The sequence below is a fragment of the Polypterus senegalus genome, chromosome 3, assembly GCF_016835505.1.
Source record: "Polypterus senegalus isolate Bchr_013 chromosome 3, ASM1683550v1, whole genome shotgun sequence".
Taxonomy (NCBI): domain Eukaryota; kingdom Metazoa; phylum Chordata; class Cladistia; order Polypteriformes; family Polypteridae; genus Polypterus; species Polypterus senegalus.
The window spans coordinates 259,573,887-259,589,971 of NC_053156.1; the positions used below are offsets into that span (position 1 = coordinate 259,573,887).

At 36.9% G+C, this 16,085-nt stretch overlaps 1 protein-coding gene and 1 long non-coding RNA gene across 3 annotated transcripts in view; one reads left to right on the forward strand and one right to left on the reverse strand.

Moving 5' to 3' along the window:
- LOC120526085 overlaps positions 1 to 6,040 on the reverse strand; it is a 38,875-nt gene extending 32,835 nt beyond the window's left edge. The window contains exon 1 of the long non-coding RNA XR_005633076.1: positions 5,994 to 6,040. This is a non-coding gene — a long non-coding RNA (uncharacterized LOC120526085). The remainder of the gene's footprint in view (positions 1 to 5,993) is intronic.
- Positions 4,627 to 16,085, forward strand: part of ptchd4 (patched domain containing 4) — an 88,683-nt gene continuing 77,224 nt past the window's right edge. The window contains exon 1 of one of the 2 annotated variants that reach the window (XM_039748977.1): positions 4,627 to 5,545. In XM_039748977.1, coding sequence (XP_039604911.1) covers positions 4,946 to 5,545 — 600 coding nt within the window. In that variant the 5' untranslated portion in view covers positions 4,627 to 4,945. The remainder of the gene's footprint in view (positions 5,546 to 16,085) is intronic. The other variant, XM_039748978.1, reaches the window with a different exon arrangement.

Consider the following 16,085-nt stretch of genomic DNA (forward strand, 5'->3'; position numbering starts at 1 on the left):
TGTCAGACAAGTGGCTTTTGTGAGTGAAGCTTTTCAGCATTAAAATTGTTAAAATTCCAATTAGGAATTACTATTTCATAGGGGCATCATGAGTATTTTCAGGTAATAGTGGCTAAAGAATGGTTTTAGGTGCTCTCAGACTTGTAATGATTATCAATAAGACAATAACGGCATTATTACACAGTGTTACTACAAGAGGGGCATCAAGGAACCTCACAGCTCTAGAGAACTGAGTTCAGTTTTCAGCAGTTCACTCTCACTTGGTTTTCCTGTGTTGCTGCTTTGTGCTAAAATTATTCAAATGAATTTTTTCCTCTCATCTGACAATACTCAATATTCCAGAATGACAAAGCAAAAACAACATTTTAGAAGTTTTTGCACATTTTTAAAAATAAAAAAATTGAAATGTCACATTGACAGAAGAATTTGGATCCATTACTCAGCACTTAGTTGAATTACCTTTAGCAGAGATTACAGCCTGGAGTTTTCTTAGGTATGTTGTGACAGTCTCGGCACACCTGGAATATATGCCAAATCTTCTCAAGTTCTATCAGGTTGGATGGAGTCTGTTGGTGGACAGCTGTTTTCAAGTCTCTCCAGAGTTGTTTGATTTGGTTCAAGTTTGGACAATTTAAAAAGATTCACAGACTTGATCCTAAACTATACCCATGTTGTCTGTTTTGTGCTTAGGGTCATTGTTCTGTTGGAAGGTGAACCATTGGCCCAGTCTGAGGTCCACAGTGCTCTGGAGCAGGTTTTCTCTCATCATTGTTGTGTCTCCAAGGTCCTGCCACTGAAAAACATCCCCACAGCATGATGCTGCCACCACCATGCTTTACCGCTGGATTAGTATTACATTAATAATGTTATACTTGTAAAACATTACCTGCCTTCTCCCAGTATGTGGACTGTAACACCCGGGGAAATAGGACTATTGACCTACTGTATGCAAACATTAAAGACGCAAACAGCACCACCCAGGTAAGCAGAGAGCTGAGGAGACTTTGTGTCAGCAAAGCAGCGGGTCCAGATGGAGTATCGGCACGACTGCTGAAGGCCTGTGTGCTGGAACTGGGGAGTTCTCTACAGCATATCTTCAACCTGAGCCTGGAACAGGGGAGAGTCCTGAGACTTTGGAAAACATCTTGTATCACTCCAGTTCCAAAGGTATCACATCCTAGTGTGCTGAATGACTTCGGGCCTGTGGCTCTGACGTCACATGTGATGAAGACCATGGAGCGGCTTCTGCTTCACCACCTGAGGCCACAGGTCCGCCACGCCCTCGACCCTCTGCAGTTCGCATACAAGGAGAACGTTGGAGCGCAGCATGCCATCATCTGTATGCTACACCGATCCCCCTCCCACTTGGACAGAGGCAGTGGTGCTGTAAGAATTATGTTTCTGGACTTCTCTAGCGCCTTCAACACCATCCAACCTCTGCTCCTTAGAGACAAGCTGACAGAGATGGGAGTAGATTCACACCTGGTGGCATGGATCGTGGACTATCTTACAGACAGACCTCTGTATGTGCGTCTCGGGAACTGCAGGTCTGACATTGTGGTCAGTAACACAGGAGCACCGCAGGGGACTGTACTTTCTCCAGTCCTGTTCAGCCTAGATACATCAGACTTCCAATACGATTCGGAGTCCTGTCACGTGCAAAAGTTCGCTGATGACACTGCTATTGTGGGCTGCATCAGGAGTGGGCAGGAGAAGGAGTATAGGAAGCTAATCAAAGACTTTGTTAAATGCTGCGACTCAAACCACTTACACATGAACACCAGCAAGACCAAGGAGCTGATGGTGGATTTTAGGAGGCCCAGGCCCCTCATGGACCCTGTGATCATCAGAGGTGACTGTGTGCAGAGGGTGCAGCTTCATAAATACCTGGAAGTGCAGCTGGATGATAAATTGGACTGGACTGCCAATACTGATGTTCTGTGTAAGAAAGGTCATAACCAACTATACTTCCTTAGAAGGCTGTCGTCCTTCAACATCTGCAGTAAGATGCTACAGATGTTCTACCAGATGGTTATGGTGAGTACCCTCTTCTACATGGTGGTGTGCTGGAGAGGCAGCATAAAGAAGAAGGACGCCTCACACCTGGACAAACTTGTAAGGAAGGCTCTATTGTAGGAATGAAGCTGGACAATTTAACATCTGTGGCAGAGCGACGCGTGCTAAACAAATTCCTGTTGATCATGGAGAATCCGCTGCATCCACTGAACAGTGTCATCTTCAGGCAGAGGAGCAGCTTCAGCGACAGACTGCTGTCACTGTCCTGCTCCACTGACAGACTGAGGAGATTGTTCCTCCCCCACACTATGCGGGGGGTAAACACTAACATTATTCAAAGTTATTGTCTTTTTTTACCTGCATTTTTATTACTCTTTAATTTAATATATATATTTTTTTTTTTTTGTATCAGTATGCTGCTGCTGGATTATGTGAATTCCCCCTTGGGATGAATAAAGTATCAATCTATCTATCTATCTATCTATCTATCTATCTATCTATCTATCTATCTATCTATCTATCTATCTATCTATCTATCACATTGTCACCTTTGGGATTTTCTATAGACAGGTGAGTGCCTTTCCTGATCAGGTCTAATCAATGGAACTGACCATAGGTGGACTCCGAACAAGGTGTAGAAACTGCTCAGTGACGATCAATAAAATGGGATGTATCTAAGCCAAATTTCAAGTGTCATAGCACTGGGTCTGGATACTTGTGTCAATGTGATATTTCAGTTTTTATCATGCATTTTCTGAATCTAAAATCTTGTTTTCTTTTTGTTATTTGGGGGTATTGCATGTTGCTTGATGTGGAAAAAAATGAAGTTAAGTGATTTTATCGAAAGCCTGCAACATAACAAAATGTGAAAAAAGTGAAAGGGGGTGATTATGTTTCTGAATCCACTGCGTATTATTTTAAATACACAAGTATACAATAGGGCTAAAAATGTTTTTTTTATTTTATTTTAAGTGAGCTAGGACTAAACGAAATAGAACTAAGGTAAAACAATAGTTTTACATTTTGCTTGAAATGTATAAAGGCTGATGTTTACTTACAGTTGGCTGTTTCTTTTATAGCTGACATGTAATAACATTTTATTATTTGTGTGAGTTGGTGTGGAAATTGGGAAAATGTATAGTTGTTATTACTGTATTATTTGCTGTGTTTGCATCATTTGGAAATAATGGCACAGGCTTTTGTAAATGCCCAGACCGTTTTTTGGTTTCAGTCCAACACTGTGGTCAGTTTTTCAAGTACATTTGCAACATGTATATCTGACTATACACTTTTTAAAAAATAAGGGTTTGTTTAATTTTATTTTATAGATCTTTACTGGATTGTGTGGTTCCTCATAGAACCATTGGTTGACCAAGCACTATTTCTTTCTGGGAATGGTTCTTTGCATATGAAGTTGGTTCTTTGTGCTTTGGAATAACTCCTAATATGTAGAAAGGAGAAAAAAAAGCAAAAATTTAATATATGGTAGGCTACCTAACAAGACACTAACAGATTAAGAAAACCAGTACTTGGTATTTGTTATTGTATGCAGCACAAGTCCTTTTAAAAGCACAAGCCACTGGTCTTTACCAAATCAGTTACCATCTATTAATGGTCATTTACTGTGTGGAGCCTGCTAAAAATCTAAATTAATAAATGTTCTTCCTAAACCTTTATGTTGATGGGTCTTTTGTTCCTATGGCATTGTTTTGAAGAACCACTCTGGCATCTCTATTTTTAAGTATATATGTATACTTAATATACTTAATATATATGTTGAAAGGGATGAAATAAATTATATTACCAGACACCTGGGTTTGGATACCAGCTGAGTAAATATCAGTGCAGGGTTTACACATTCTCCTCGTGCTCTTGTGCTTGGTTTCCTCCAACTAGGATAGTTAACATCCCACATCCCAAAGAAGAGTGAGTGAGGTTCATTTTAGAAGTTACTGTAAATGAGTCCAGTGTGAGTGAGTGTTACTGATGGACTGTGCCCCAACAGCTCTGAACCGATTTAAGCAGGTTGGATAATGGATGTAAAAGACTACTTTCTTTATTCAATCATAGCTATTAGTTTACCTTATTCTGTTAGTTTCTTTATAAATAAATAAATGCGTTTAGTCAAACCACATCAAACATGTATTACATTCTGATGAAATGTCCCAGGTGATTAATTTACTAGTATTTTGGGGACATGCAGAAACATATGATCAAATAGGCTTAAAAAGTGAAAGTTTTCACAGCTTGGACCTAATTATTGGAAATCGCAATAATAAATAGTCATTTATAAAATATAGACACTGCTGGTATTGGAAAAAACTAACTGCCATCGCCTTTAGAAAAGTATACATTATATGAAAAAGCAGAGCAGCTGTATCTTTAAGAGCTTTTCAAATCGGCGTTTATTAACTGTAGAGGAAAGCATATCAAGCACGATAAAGGGGTTTTTACGTTAGCTGTACTCTCTCTTGTCCTTCACCTTTGCAGCAGATTCACTGTTTTTTTCACCTGATGAAAGAACAAGCTCTACGTCCATCGGATACCTGGCAATGTGAAATAATATTCTAAAAATATTCTATCATCATTTTCTTCAGTCTCGCAGTTGAAAACGCCGGACGTGCTTACAGCTATGTGCATATATCAAGCGACACCGGGTAGTACAGTAAGGAGACCTACACATGCACATCGTAGACCAAAGCAAGGTTCTCTTTTCTCGTTTTCTTTTTTGTCATTGCAGCAGAAACAATACAAATACTATATCACAGATCAATGGTTAAAAAAAGGGGGAGGGATGTCTTACGAGGAAAGAAAAAGCCACGAGTGATCAATATCTGGCTGTCTTGTTGCAAATTGCTGCAGTGTTTTAAAGCAGTAGTGTATTGTAAAAGGGATTGACAGAGAGCGGGGCAAAGGAACCACATGTCACATGTGCTTCATAGGAAGAAAAGGGGCATCTGCAAGCTGGATCTGGAGGAGGATGCTGCGGCAAGTCATTCACAGAGGGCTCAAATCTTCCTTTTACTGGCTGGGCTTATTTGTCAGCAGGCATCCCGTGTTTTTCCTCACTGTCCCCGCAGTTCTCACCATTATTTTCGGATCCACCGTCTTGAGCAGGTTTAAGCCCGAAACAGACCTCGAGATTTTAGTAGCTCCGACCCACAGCCTGGCTAAAATCGAAAGAAACCTCGCGAACAGTCTGTTCCCTCTCGACCAGTCCAAAAACAAGCTCTACTCGGACCTGCATACCCCCGGCAGATATGGCAGGCTGATTCTACTCTCGAAATCCGGGGAAAACATTTTGGAGCTGGCTGATGAAGTGCTGCAGGTCCACAAATCGGTGCTGGATTTGAAAGTTAATTACAGAGGGTTTAATTACACTTTCGCTCATCTGTGTGTCATGACAAATCGGGACAAGAAATGCCTTTTAGATGATATTATCTCGATCTTCGAGGACCTCCGGCAGGCTGCGGTCTCTAACAGTACACCTTCCAGGGTTCAAGTAAGCTATCCAGACACCAGGCTAAAGGTAAGAGCAGGTACTAGTACTGGGGATTGCCCGGTTAGTGATTCGTGTCCGGCGTTTGCATGGCAAATCAAACACGAGAGATATGGGGAAGTCTTAGCAGAGGGGTGCGTAAAGTCCCGCTGCTCCGGGGAAGTACTGCACCACCAATATAAAACAATTACCTTTAAAAGATTATATGGAGAGATTATATATGTGTGTGTGTGTGTGTGTGTGTGTATATATATATATATATATATATATATATATATATATATATATATATATATATATATATATATATATATATATATATATATATATATATATATACATGGATTTTTATTTGACATCAAATAATGTAATGTGAATGTTATCGTTTCTGTTTCAAAAATAGTATTAAATCGCATCTAAATGTCTACTAGTAACTTTTCAAAAACCTTATGCGACAGGAAATAAAGTTTAAACTTACCATTAATGTTAACCATGAGCCCTCACTAATTTGCAGGGAAGTACGAACAACAGAGAACTTCAAAGTGTCTTTCCTTTAATATTGCTTCTGTTTTTTGATGAGGTGACGGCGAAAGATTTCCCTTGCGATCTGACTTCAAAGCCTTTCAAATTCTAACTTTTTGCCGCCTAAATTCAAAATTTCCAATATTGGATATGCACTTATAATAAGCACAGAGGTAAATACGTGCTTCTAATTTGTTGTCGATTTGCCTTTCTTGTCTATAAACACACGCTCAGAACTACAGTTCCTTTCTAAATGTTATGACTGTGCGAGGCTGAATTGTGCATTAATGTACGTTAGCAGGAGCTTAGAGACTAATTATGACATTTAGGAGACACAGAACGTCTGCCGCAGCGAGAGAATAAAATCAGGTGAAAGTTTACTCCATGCTGAATAATAAAGGCGAAGTTAGAAATACAAAACTTTGACTGCTTCAGGATTACATGATATGGAAACCCTCAACCCAATGGGTAAGAATGTTTGTGCATCACTTAATTAATGGGAATCCAGTATAAGGAAGAAGCTTTGATTCTTAAAAAAATGGTGATGAAAAACTGATTAGTGGGCGAAGTTTATGTTAGTTATTTTTACTTTTACCCATTAACTCTAAAAGATTACATGTATAGACAAAGTACCTACTGCAAAAAATATTGACCACCCTCAATAAACTGGAGGACAATTGAAACAAATTATTATAATGTAATAATAATTTATGGTAACTTTATGACGTTCTAGGCTTCCAGATGAATTGTTTCTTCAAGAATTCAATCATTCTTTCCATTGCAGGGTCTTTGCGAGCTGCTTCTGACCCAGCAGCACTGGGTGATAAGCAGGAATGAACCCCAGAAGGGACTCCTGCCTGATGCACAGCACACTCAGTTACATACTGACTGTACGTTCACTCATTCTGAGACAGTTCTGACTTGCCATGTTATCCTAAATTTTTTTGGTTGTGAGTAGAAATGAGTATATTCTGAGGAGTTGCAAGTGGACATGCATAAAATATACAGACTTCGTTTAGTAAGTGACACTGGTTAGGACAGCTGTGAGAGAGAAGCACTAATCACTGCACCACCAGTACACCCTTTAGGAATTCAGTCTTTGGAGGAAATAAGTGTGGTTCTTACACCATAGCATGAATTGTTCTTACACTGCAAACAAATGTGTATGCCTTACCCAGGAATTATTGTGTGAGAAAATTATCTTAACAATAGTAATTCATATGAAGTAAATTATAGTAAATATGACTCCTCTCTTATAAACAGTGATTTGAAGACAAAAAATTATTTGCCTTTATTGTTATTCAATAATTTTTTTTTTTACTAAAAATGGATAGTAATGAATGTTATAATTTACTTTTCAACTCTATCAAAGACAATAATCTTTTTTCCAAGTTGCCTCAATTCAAGTTATATTAAGAATATAGAGAAAATATTAAATCAAAGCAGATTTGTAGAAAAGTAAAGAAAATGATGAGCCAATATTTGACTTTTAAAGGTAGTGTTCAAACATAAGAGCACTAAGTGCAGTGCATTGTAATCTGTGACTCATGAGGAGGTGTTCCTAAAAGTTTATATGCATTAAAGAATTAATGGATGTGATTTCACTATGGTGTTTTGTAAAATCTGTAATTAGAAGCCAGCAAATGATAAAAAAAAGAAATAATTGGGGAGAAAAGAAAACAAGGAAAAAATGAAAGACTGTTACATTATGAAATGGTTAATAATCTGTGTAATAATGTAGTCAATTTTAGCCTGTATTAACTAATAATAATATATATATACTGTATATATATATATAGTGTGTGTATATAATTCTTCTGGAGAATGGGAGGTTTTAACAGTTGGCAAATAATCATCATTTATTTAATTCGAATAACTTTAGGAAGTGTTTTTAGTAGAGAAATGCATTTTTAAACCTTTTTTGGCTTGATATTAGGCACAAAATAAAGTGACAAATGTAGATTTAAACTCTGAAGGGACCCCTCCTCAGTTTAGTTTATAGTACCTCCATGAGTAACAAATAACCTTGAATTATTTGAATCCCAATACATTCCCAGATAACGTCCGTTTGGTATTATTCTTTACAGTCAGTTTACACAGCTATGAAGTGACATCCAAATACTTCTTTTTCTAAGTATTCATTGCATTCCACCCAAGAAGGAGATTAATCTGAAGTATCGTGACATACGTTGTTTATAGCTCTGCATGTAGCCAGTGAGTTTCTTTCATCACAGTCATATCCTTTCTTCCTCCACAAAATTTCTTTGTGTCTTTTTATTATTCTTTTCCTTTTCAGATCTTTTCTGTTCAATTTGTTATCAAATGTTAGGACATAAACTCTTCTCCAAACATGTTCTCTATATGTGGCCACAGGTTCAAGACCCGGTTATTGTAGATGCTTAATGTACAACACCGGAATTAAAACTTATTTAAATAATGGACCACAAAACAGCACCAGATAAACTACAGCAAGAGCAAAGCAATCAGAACAATGTCTCTGAATCCGAGTCCAATCCTACTTCACTGGAGGGGCATTGAGGACATTTTCATTCCAACTGAATTATTAAAACACATGACAAGTAGTTTTATTTTGTACTGTAGCATATATTTTATGTATGACTTTTTGTTTGAGTGCTATTATTTAACACTGTGACTGTCAGATAGCAGTTTGTTTAAATTTGATATTGCACATTTGTACATACTTTGTTCAATACTCTATTTATATTGCTTATTATTTTTTAATATTCTGATTGTATTATTAATGAAAGAACAAACCCAAAGAGAATTTCATTGTAATTGTTACATTTGGCAAATTGGTTATTTCATTCTTTACATATTTTTAGGCTTTATTAAAACATAGAGTTACTTTGCTAAACAATGATCCTCTAAACCTTTATAAATGTATAAACCTGTATATTTAGAAATTCTAAAATCTATTTCTGCATTTTATCATTTTAACCAGAATTGTACTAGTATATCAAAATTTACTGAAAAGAAAGTACCAATATAATAATTCTTTTCATGTCATGTTATATTTTGTATACCATGAAATTATTAGAGTCTGGATGAAAGTAGCATAGGCAGCATATTGATACATTAATTGTAATTTCATTCATTTTTATCATTTGTGAACACACTTAATCCAGTAAGGGCCAAGGGCACCACAGCACATCCCAGCAGCACAGGGTGCAGGGCTGGAATGGGTTCTGAACAATGAGCCAGGACTTCGTAGAACTTGTGCAGTCACACCCATGAGACCACGGGACCTGGAGAGAACACTCAAAGAAACTGGAAGAGCATGCGAAATTCCATACAGACATTGTATGAGCTAAGTTGGAGTACAGATGTGCAATAACCGCTGCGCTATCACCACAACTTTAATATTTGGTAAATTCTCAGGTGTTTACAGAAAATGCAGAATACCAAAACTGCACAAGGATGCATATCAGAATCAGATTAATTGGCCAAGTATGCCTGCATACAAGCAATTTAACTCCGGTTTTGGTGACTCTCCAATTATAAGTTACATAATCGACATGCACACAACAGTTAATCACACACCTGGAAGATAAGAAAAACACAGAGAATGTAAATATACTGTGTGTATATATATATATATATATATATATATATGTGTGTGTGTGTGTGTGTGCATACAAAGTGCAGAGTGCACTATCTTAGTGCAAGAAAGGCTGAAATGAACAATGGAAACAAAAAAAAAATACACTGTATAAATATGTTATGAAAGCAAAACCAGGGGAGGCTTTCAAACCAGCAGGACTAAAACTTTAATTATGCAAGGTTATGTTTTGTTAGCTGCAGGGCGTAAGGCAGAATCAATCGTGTGGCCTGGTGGTTAAAAAGTTTGTATGATAACAATGTGTTTAAAGGTTGAGTCTCCACCACAGACTTGCTGCATTGTTTACTCAACATCTTGGGTCAAGTCCTCAGTGTCTTTAGTTCTGTGTACAGTGGCAGTGCAAATGCGAAGTGCAGTGGCACCGGGTTTATCATGTATGGCATGCTGCTCTTTTAGAGGAAAGCTCCAGTTTCTTTTGTTATTCTTCTTATTACTACAGGTGTTGTTGATATGCAGTCCGGTATATTTTGTTAATGGTGAATACAATTAGAACCACTTTACTCTTTCAGTGAATGCAGTTTATAAGAATGTAAAATCATACACTTGGTTTGCTGTTAAATCATTTGCTGAAGTTATGCAGAAAGTCAGTAAAGAATATTGGATATGAATCTTGCAAATGTAAAGAAGTTATAGAGAAGCTGCAGTAAAGGTAACAGCAATCAGAATGAGGACGAGGAATCAATCTAGCACATTCTCCCGAATAACAATGATAGTAATACATTTAATTTATAAAAGCATCATCCCTGTGCTCAATGGGCTCAAAATAGTGAGCTGAGAGCCAACATTTATTGGCAAGCTGCAGTGAAGAGAGAAGTGTGGAGGTAAGAGGCAGACATACTTTTGTGTTAACTCTGTCCTTTAGTAATTAGGTTACATCTTCCTATTGTTTGACAGCCACCCCATAATTGCATTACACATGCCAGTAGATTATTACAGTTTACTTTATTCAGCTGAGCGTTGTGTTACAGTATGTTCTCGCTTTATTTTGCCCCTTCCTGCCACTTCATTAGAGAATTACAGACAACACAAGTTTCACATTGTTTTTGTTTTTTAAGTTTTGAGCACACCAGAGGATACTCCATCTTCATTTTTCTCAAATTATGTTATAAGGCTGCACTTTTATACATAGAGAGCACTTATTTTTTATAATTAACTTCTAAGTAACTGTTTTTTTAAACTAACTCTCTAGTGGTGGGTTATTAGGTATTTTTAATTCATATATTTAAATGTTTAATAAAACAAACAAATGCAAATGGCCTAATACTGGTAAAAGCATTTTTGTAAATTAAATTAATATAAAAATAAAAAAAAAAACACTTTTGCAAATGAAAAGAAAAAAAAATCAATCCTGTGGAAAGCAACATTGATTTGCCATCTGTCTCTTGGAGAAACAGCACATAAATTACAATATTGTTAGGCCTATTATATGCTTCTCAACATGCTTCAGTTGATTAGCTAGTTACTGGAGGAGAAACACATTTGTTTTACTTTCTGTAAACCTGCATACCTATAGATGCACACTTTTTTGAAATTTGTGAAAAGTGAACAATAGTAAAACTTTGAGAAAGATGTTTTAGCAAATTCTTAAAAATGCAATTGCAAGTACAGTGGAGGCAAAAAACCTCGAAATTATCCAATGAGAACAATACATGAAGACAGCACAGCATATTGCACAAGCCCTTGCACTTATGTGAAGAGACGCACACCATATTTGCTGTATCAGCGATATTCTCCCCTTGCTGCATGATTTGCATTATTATCAGACTATTATGCAGCCATCATCCTTCTTTTTCTTTATATATTTATTAAAAGCTGATGAAATGTTTCTTAAACTCTGCATTCTAATTCTATTTTAAATAGAAACTGCAAGTAAAATAGTATTCTTTCACATTTTACTTGTTTACATGACATCATTTTCACACAGTGCACAATGTTTACATACGGTGGCTTTTCCTGTGTGGGATTTAAAATGTTGGGCTGTTCACTTGTTTCAAAGGGACAGAATGGATAAAACCATTTGATCTCAGTTCTGCAGTTAGTCATGTGAAGCAGCCAAACAATGCACCAATAAATAAGTTATGTGTTCCGGTAGTGGTCTCCATTTATTTAGAAAGAACTATAAGAATTTTTTTAATGTTTCTTGTAGTTTTATATTGTTTACATGTTTATGCACACAATCAATGTTTTTATGATTCATTTAATGTGCCTGCTACAAACACACAAAATGAAAAAGAAGAAAAAGATGATTTCAGTACAATCCAATACTGTTTATCTAGAAACCACAACATATTCTACACAGCACTGCTTTCCCATAATAAATCTGAAAATCTGTACCCATGAAGTAGTTAGTTCTCTGTCCACAAATAAATAATCTTATTACTCAGTTTCACCAATAGAAAACTTAACAGGCTAAATGAATTGGTATGAAAAGAATGAAAGTTCAAATTTTATGCTGTGACCACAAGGGGGCGTCACTGAGCCCCAAACCCAAGACACAGTAATACAGCACATGTTATCAGGATAAAAGAAAGGATTTGTTTTCTCTCAAGCCACTTCTCACAATTCTCTCTGCAGTAATCAGCCATAAAACAATACAAAGTGCACAATTCTTCATCCTTACTACCGCCGCTGAGTGTTGCCCGCTGATTCCCAACTCTGACTCAAATGAAGTGAGGCAGCAGACTTCTTTTAAATTGGACCTGAGAATTCTTCTGGCTGTATCCTCGCTGAATCACATCCAGGCAATAGGGAGGTCCTCCCACAACAGCACCCTCTATCAATCCCCAGGGACCCCAAGAGAGCTGCACTACCAGACTCCAAATCCCAAGCACCCCTGTGGGTGTCCCGATTGTGTTACCATACAAGGACCACTGCCACCTAGTGTTTGGGGATGGAACCACTCTCGACCCTCTGCTTTTCTCTGTCCATCTATTAGAGTATACCGGCTAGGTGCAAATGTATTTCCTTTCCCTGCCAGCTAATGTGCTTGCATCATCACAGTGGCTTCCCATCCAGATAATGAACTATCCTGCTCCTGCTACAAGCTATAGTCATAGTTATTGAAAACTGATTGTCACCTTCTTTAGCAGGAGAAAATGGTGATGCAGTCATTAGCACTGTTGCCTCAGGCCCTTCAGTGACCAAAGTTCAGTTCCCAAGCCATTTTCTTTGAAGTCTGGAAGTCTTCTTTGTGTCCACTTCAGCTTTTCCTGGGTGCACAGGCTTTCTCCCAAATCCCAATGACATGTATAACATATTTTTAAGAGATTCTAAGTTGTGTTTGCATGGGTAGGTAAGTACATAGCTGATGTCATGCTATGAATTAATGTCTGCCTGTGATTGGTTTTGCTGTGTGACAGATACATTTGGAATCAGTGCTGGCTCCTTACAACCCTGTCTTAGAAGATAAGAGTTTAGGAAATAGAGGAATGGATTTTCTTGGCAAACATGGTGCTTACTTCAGCAGCTATTGAGGGCAGCCTGCATCTAAAACTCATTGTTGGTTTGTGATTAAATGATTTGATTGCCTTATTAAAGTGTCCTTGTGCATAGTATAGTGCATTTCTCTTTAAGAACTGACAGCTATAAAACAGTGGGCACCAGCACTGTATTGATTATTAGGTCAGAAGTTACTACAAATTAGAGTAAGATGTATACATTTGGATAACTAGCTGATTGTCGTAACCAATAAATACACACTGAATAAACACATAAGAACTGATGGATGGATGTACAGTATATATAAATGTATCTTATATAGTATTTTTACTGATAACTGATATTCTCCTTGTAGCCTTGATGTTCTCAGTTAAATACAACTGAGTGTACATACGAAAAGAGCAGCACGCTTCAACAGTGCAACTAATTTTTTGACGTCAATTGAGACCTCAACATGGTGAATTTTTATTAAGTTTTTGTCTCTAATTGGACGTTTGGATTGCAGAATGACCTAAAAAGAAGAAGAGGGCAGAACAAAAGCAATTGCAAAATGGGGATTAAAACAATTCAAGTCAGTATGATGTGTAAGGAAGTTAAAATGCCAGAAAAACAAAGACACATCTAAAAACATAAAATTAGCATTGAAATGAACAGTGTTAACTAAAGCATCTTTACAATGTGACAGTTCAACCTTTTATAGGCTGACATGAGTACATTACACACCATCATAGGCAATATGGAAGGCACAAGTGGACAGGGTGAAACAGGACAGCACTCTGATGAGATAAAAAGCTAAATGATAGCAAACAATAGCATGTTAAGTACAACATAACTGGCAAGTTTGATTACATAGCTTAATAGGCCAGCAAAGTACTGACCAAAATTTAAGGAAAAAATAGAAACCAATGCAATGTGAATATACGTAGGTCTATATACTTTAGATTACTTAAATTTATCTCAATATATCTTATACCTCAGTAATTACTTTTACCAAAAACTGCAGATGTGCTTCTGCTCAGGAAGTAACATGGTTGTAAACCTTAGCTGTGTGCAGTGGTGCCTGTGTGCGTTGTCATATACCAGCAAAACCGTCAATCTGAAGCAAGTGTAGAGATACAGAGGTTCACATTCTGTTGTACAGCATAGACTGAGTCTGCTTTCAGGTTAATGCTATTTTTAAATCATATTAATCATTAATGCTATTTCCTTGTCTGATGTGTCTTATTTATCAAGAGTCCAAACAAACATTCTTTTAAAAAGTGGATACAATCTACTCAGAGCCTGAATATACAGTAAGTACAGGTGGTAAACTAGAAAGAAATTCACACATTTCTGCCTAAACAAAGTACAATTTGGGTGACATTCACATAATATTGGTATGAAAAAACAACATGTGAATTAAAAAATATAAATAGTTAAAATATAATGTATGTAAAATATAATTTAAAGCTCCATACTTTATATGAATTAGAGAGGTTTAGTGCTCCATTCCCTGTTGTTTTTATTTGAACTGACTTTTTTGTATGCATGTGTTTTTACCTTTTATAGCCTATAGCTATTAAAACTTTCAATCAGCCTTGATTTTTTTTTATCTTTCCACTACCAGCATAAATCTTTGTAACATTAGAACAATAGAAAATCTTTGACTAGATCAGGCCATTCAGTTCAACAAAGCCCTGCAATCTAATCCACCTTATTTCTCCAAAAGGACATCAAGTCGAGGTGCGAAGGTCCCTAATGTCCTACTCCTTACAACACTGCTTGGCAATTTATTCCATGTGCCTGTGGTTGTCTGTGTGAAGAATAACTTTCTGTGAGATTCACCCGTAACATGTTTTCCAACTATGTCCCCCAGTTCCTATTGAATTCATTTTAAGGTAACACCCTCAATCCACTGTACTAATTCCTTTTATAATTTTAAAAACGTCTAGCATGTTACCTCTAAGTCTTTGTTTGCTTAAATTGAAAATGATTGACTACTTTGATTTTTCCTTATATCTTGCAGTCCTGGAATCAGTCTAGTGACTCTCTTCTAGACTTTCTCTAGCACTGCTATGAAATTGTGGTAATATGGAGACCACAACTGTAAATAATACTCCAGATGATACCAGAATAGTGCATTATGTAGCTTAAGTACCATCTCCTCTGATCTGTACTCTGCACATCGAGATACATAACCTAACATTCTGTTAGCTTTTCCTGTACACTTTCTAGATGTAATCACTTGGTGAAAAAAACACGATTACATATAATATAGCAGAAAATTTATGCATTGATCATTCATTCAGTCAGTTTCTGAACCATCTTACTATACTTTTGATACATTTTTCATGGTCCTGAAGCAGCAATTATCAAAATGCATAAAAACCCCAGGCAGGGTACCAGTAAATCACAGGGCTTACTTGGCCAATTCAGAGCCTGGAGTCTGTCCAACTTGAAAATCTTTGGGATGTGGAAGGAAATGAAAAGAACAAGAGATGAAACTTAATTTCATTATATTATGTACACTGTTTCATACAGACTTTTGTATGCTGGCAGACTGTGACATAATGAATAGCACTGCTGCTTGACAGTTACAGCTAGCCATTGTGTGGAGTTTTCATGATCCTACATGTCCAGGTATGGTTTCTGTGGACACTCTGTTTACTGGACATCATGTGGAAGCCCTGTAATTCTCAGCAGATTATGTTCATTTGTCCATATTAAGCTCAATTCCACCTGTAAACCCAGTCAAATAAAATCTAACCATGTATTTTATGGGTTCACCAAGTTGGCCAGTTAATCTTTGCAAAAGTAGCGTGTTGGAGCTTAACATTTTACAGTCAGCTGCCTTATATCAAAAGCCTTATATATATGAAAAAGGGATGTTGAATTTGTTCTAGCCCCATATCACAGGGTTGACAAATTAAATACTAAATAAAAATAAAAATGATAAACTGACAGCTGCTTGGCGGAGGTGGAAAATATTCC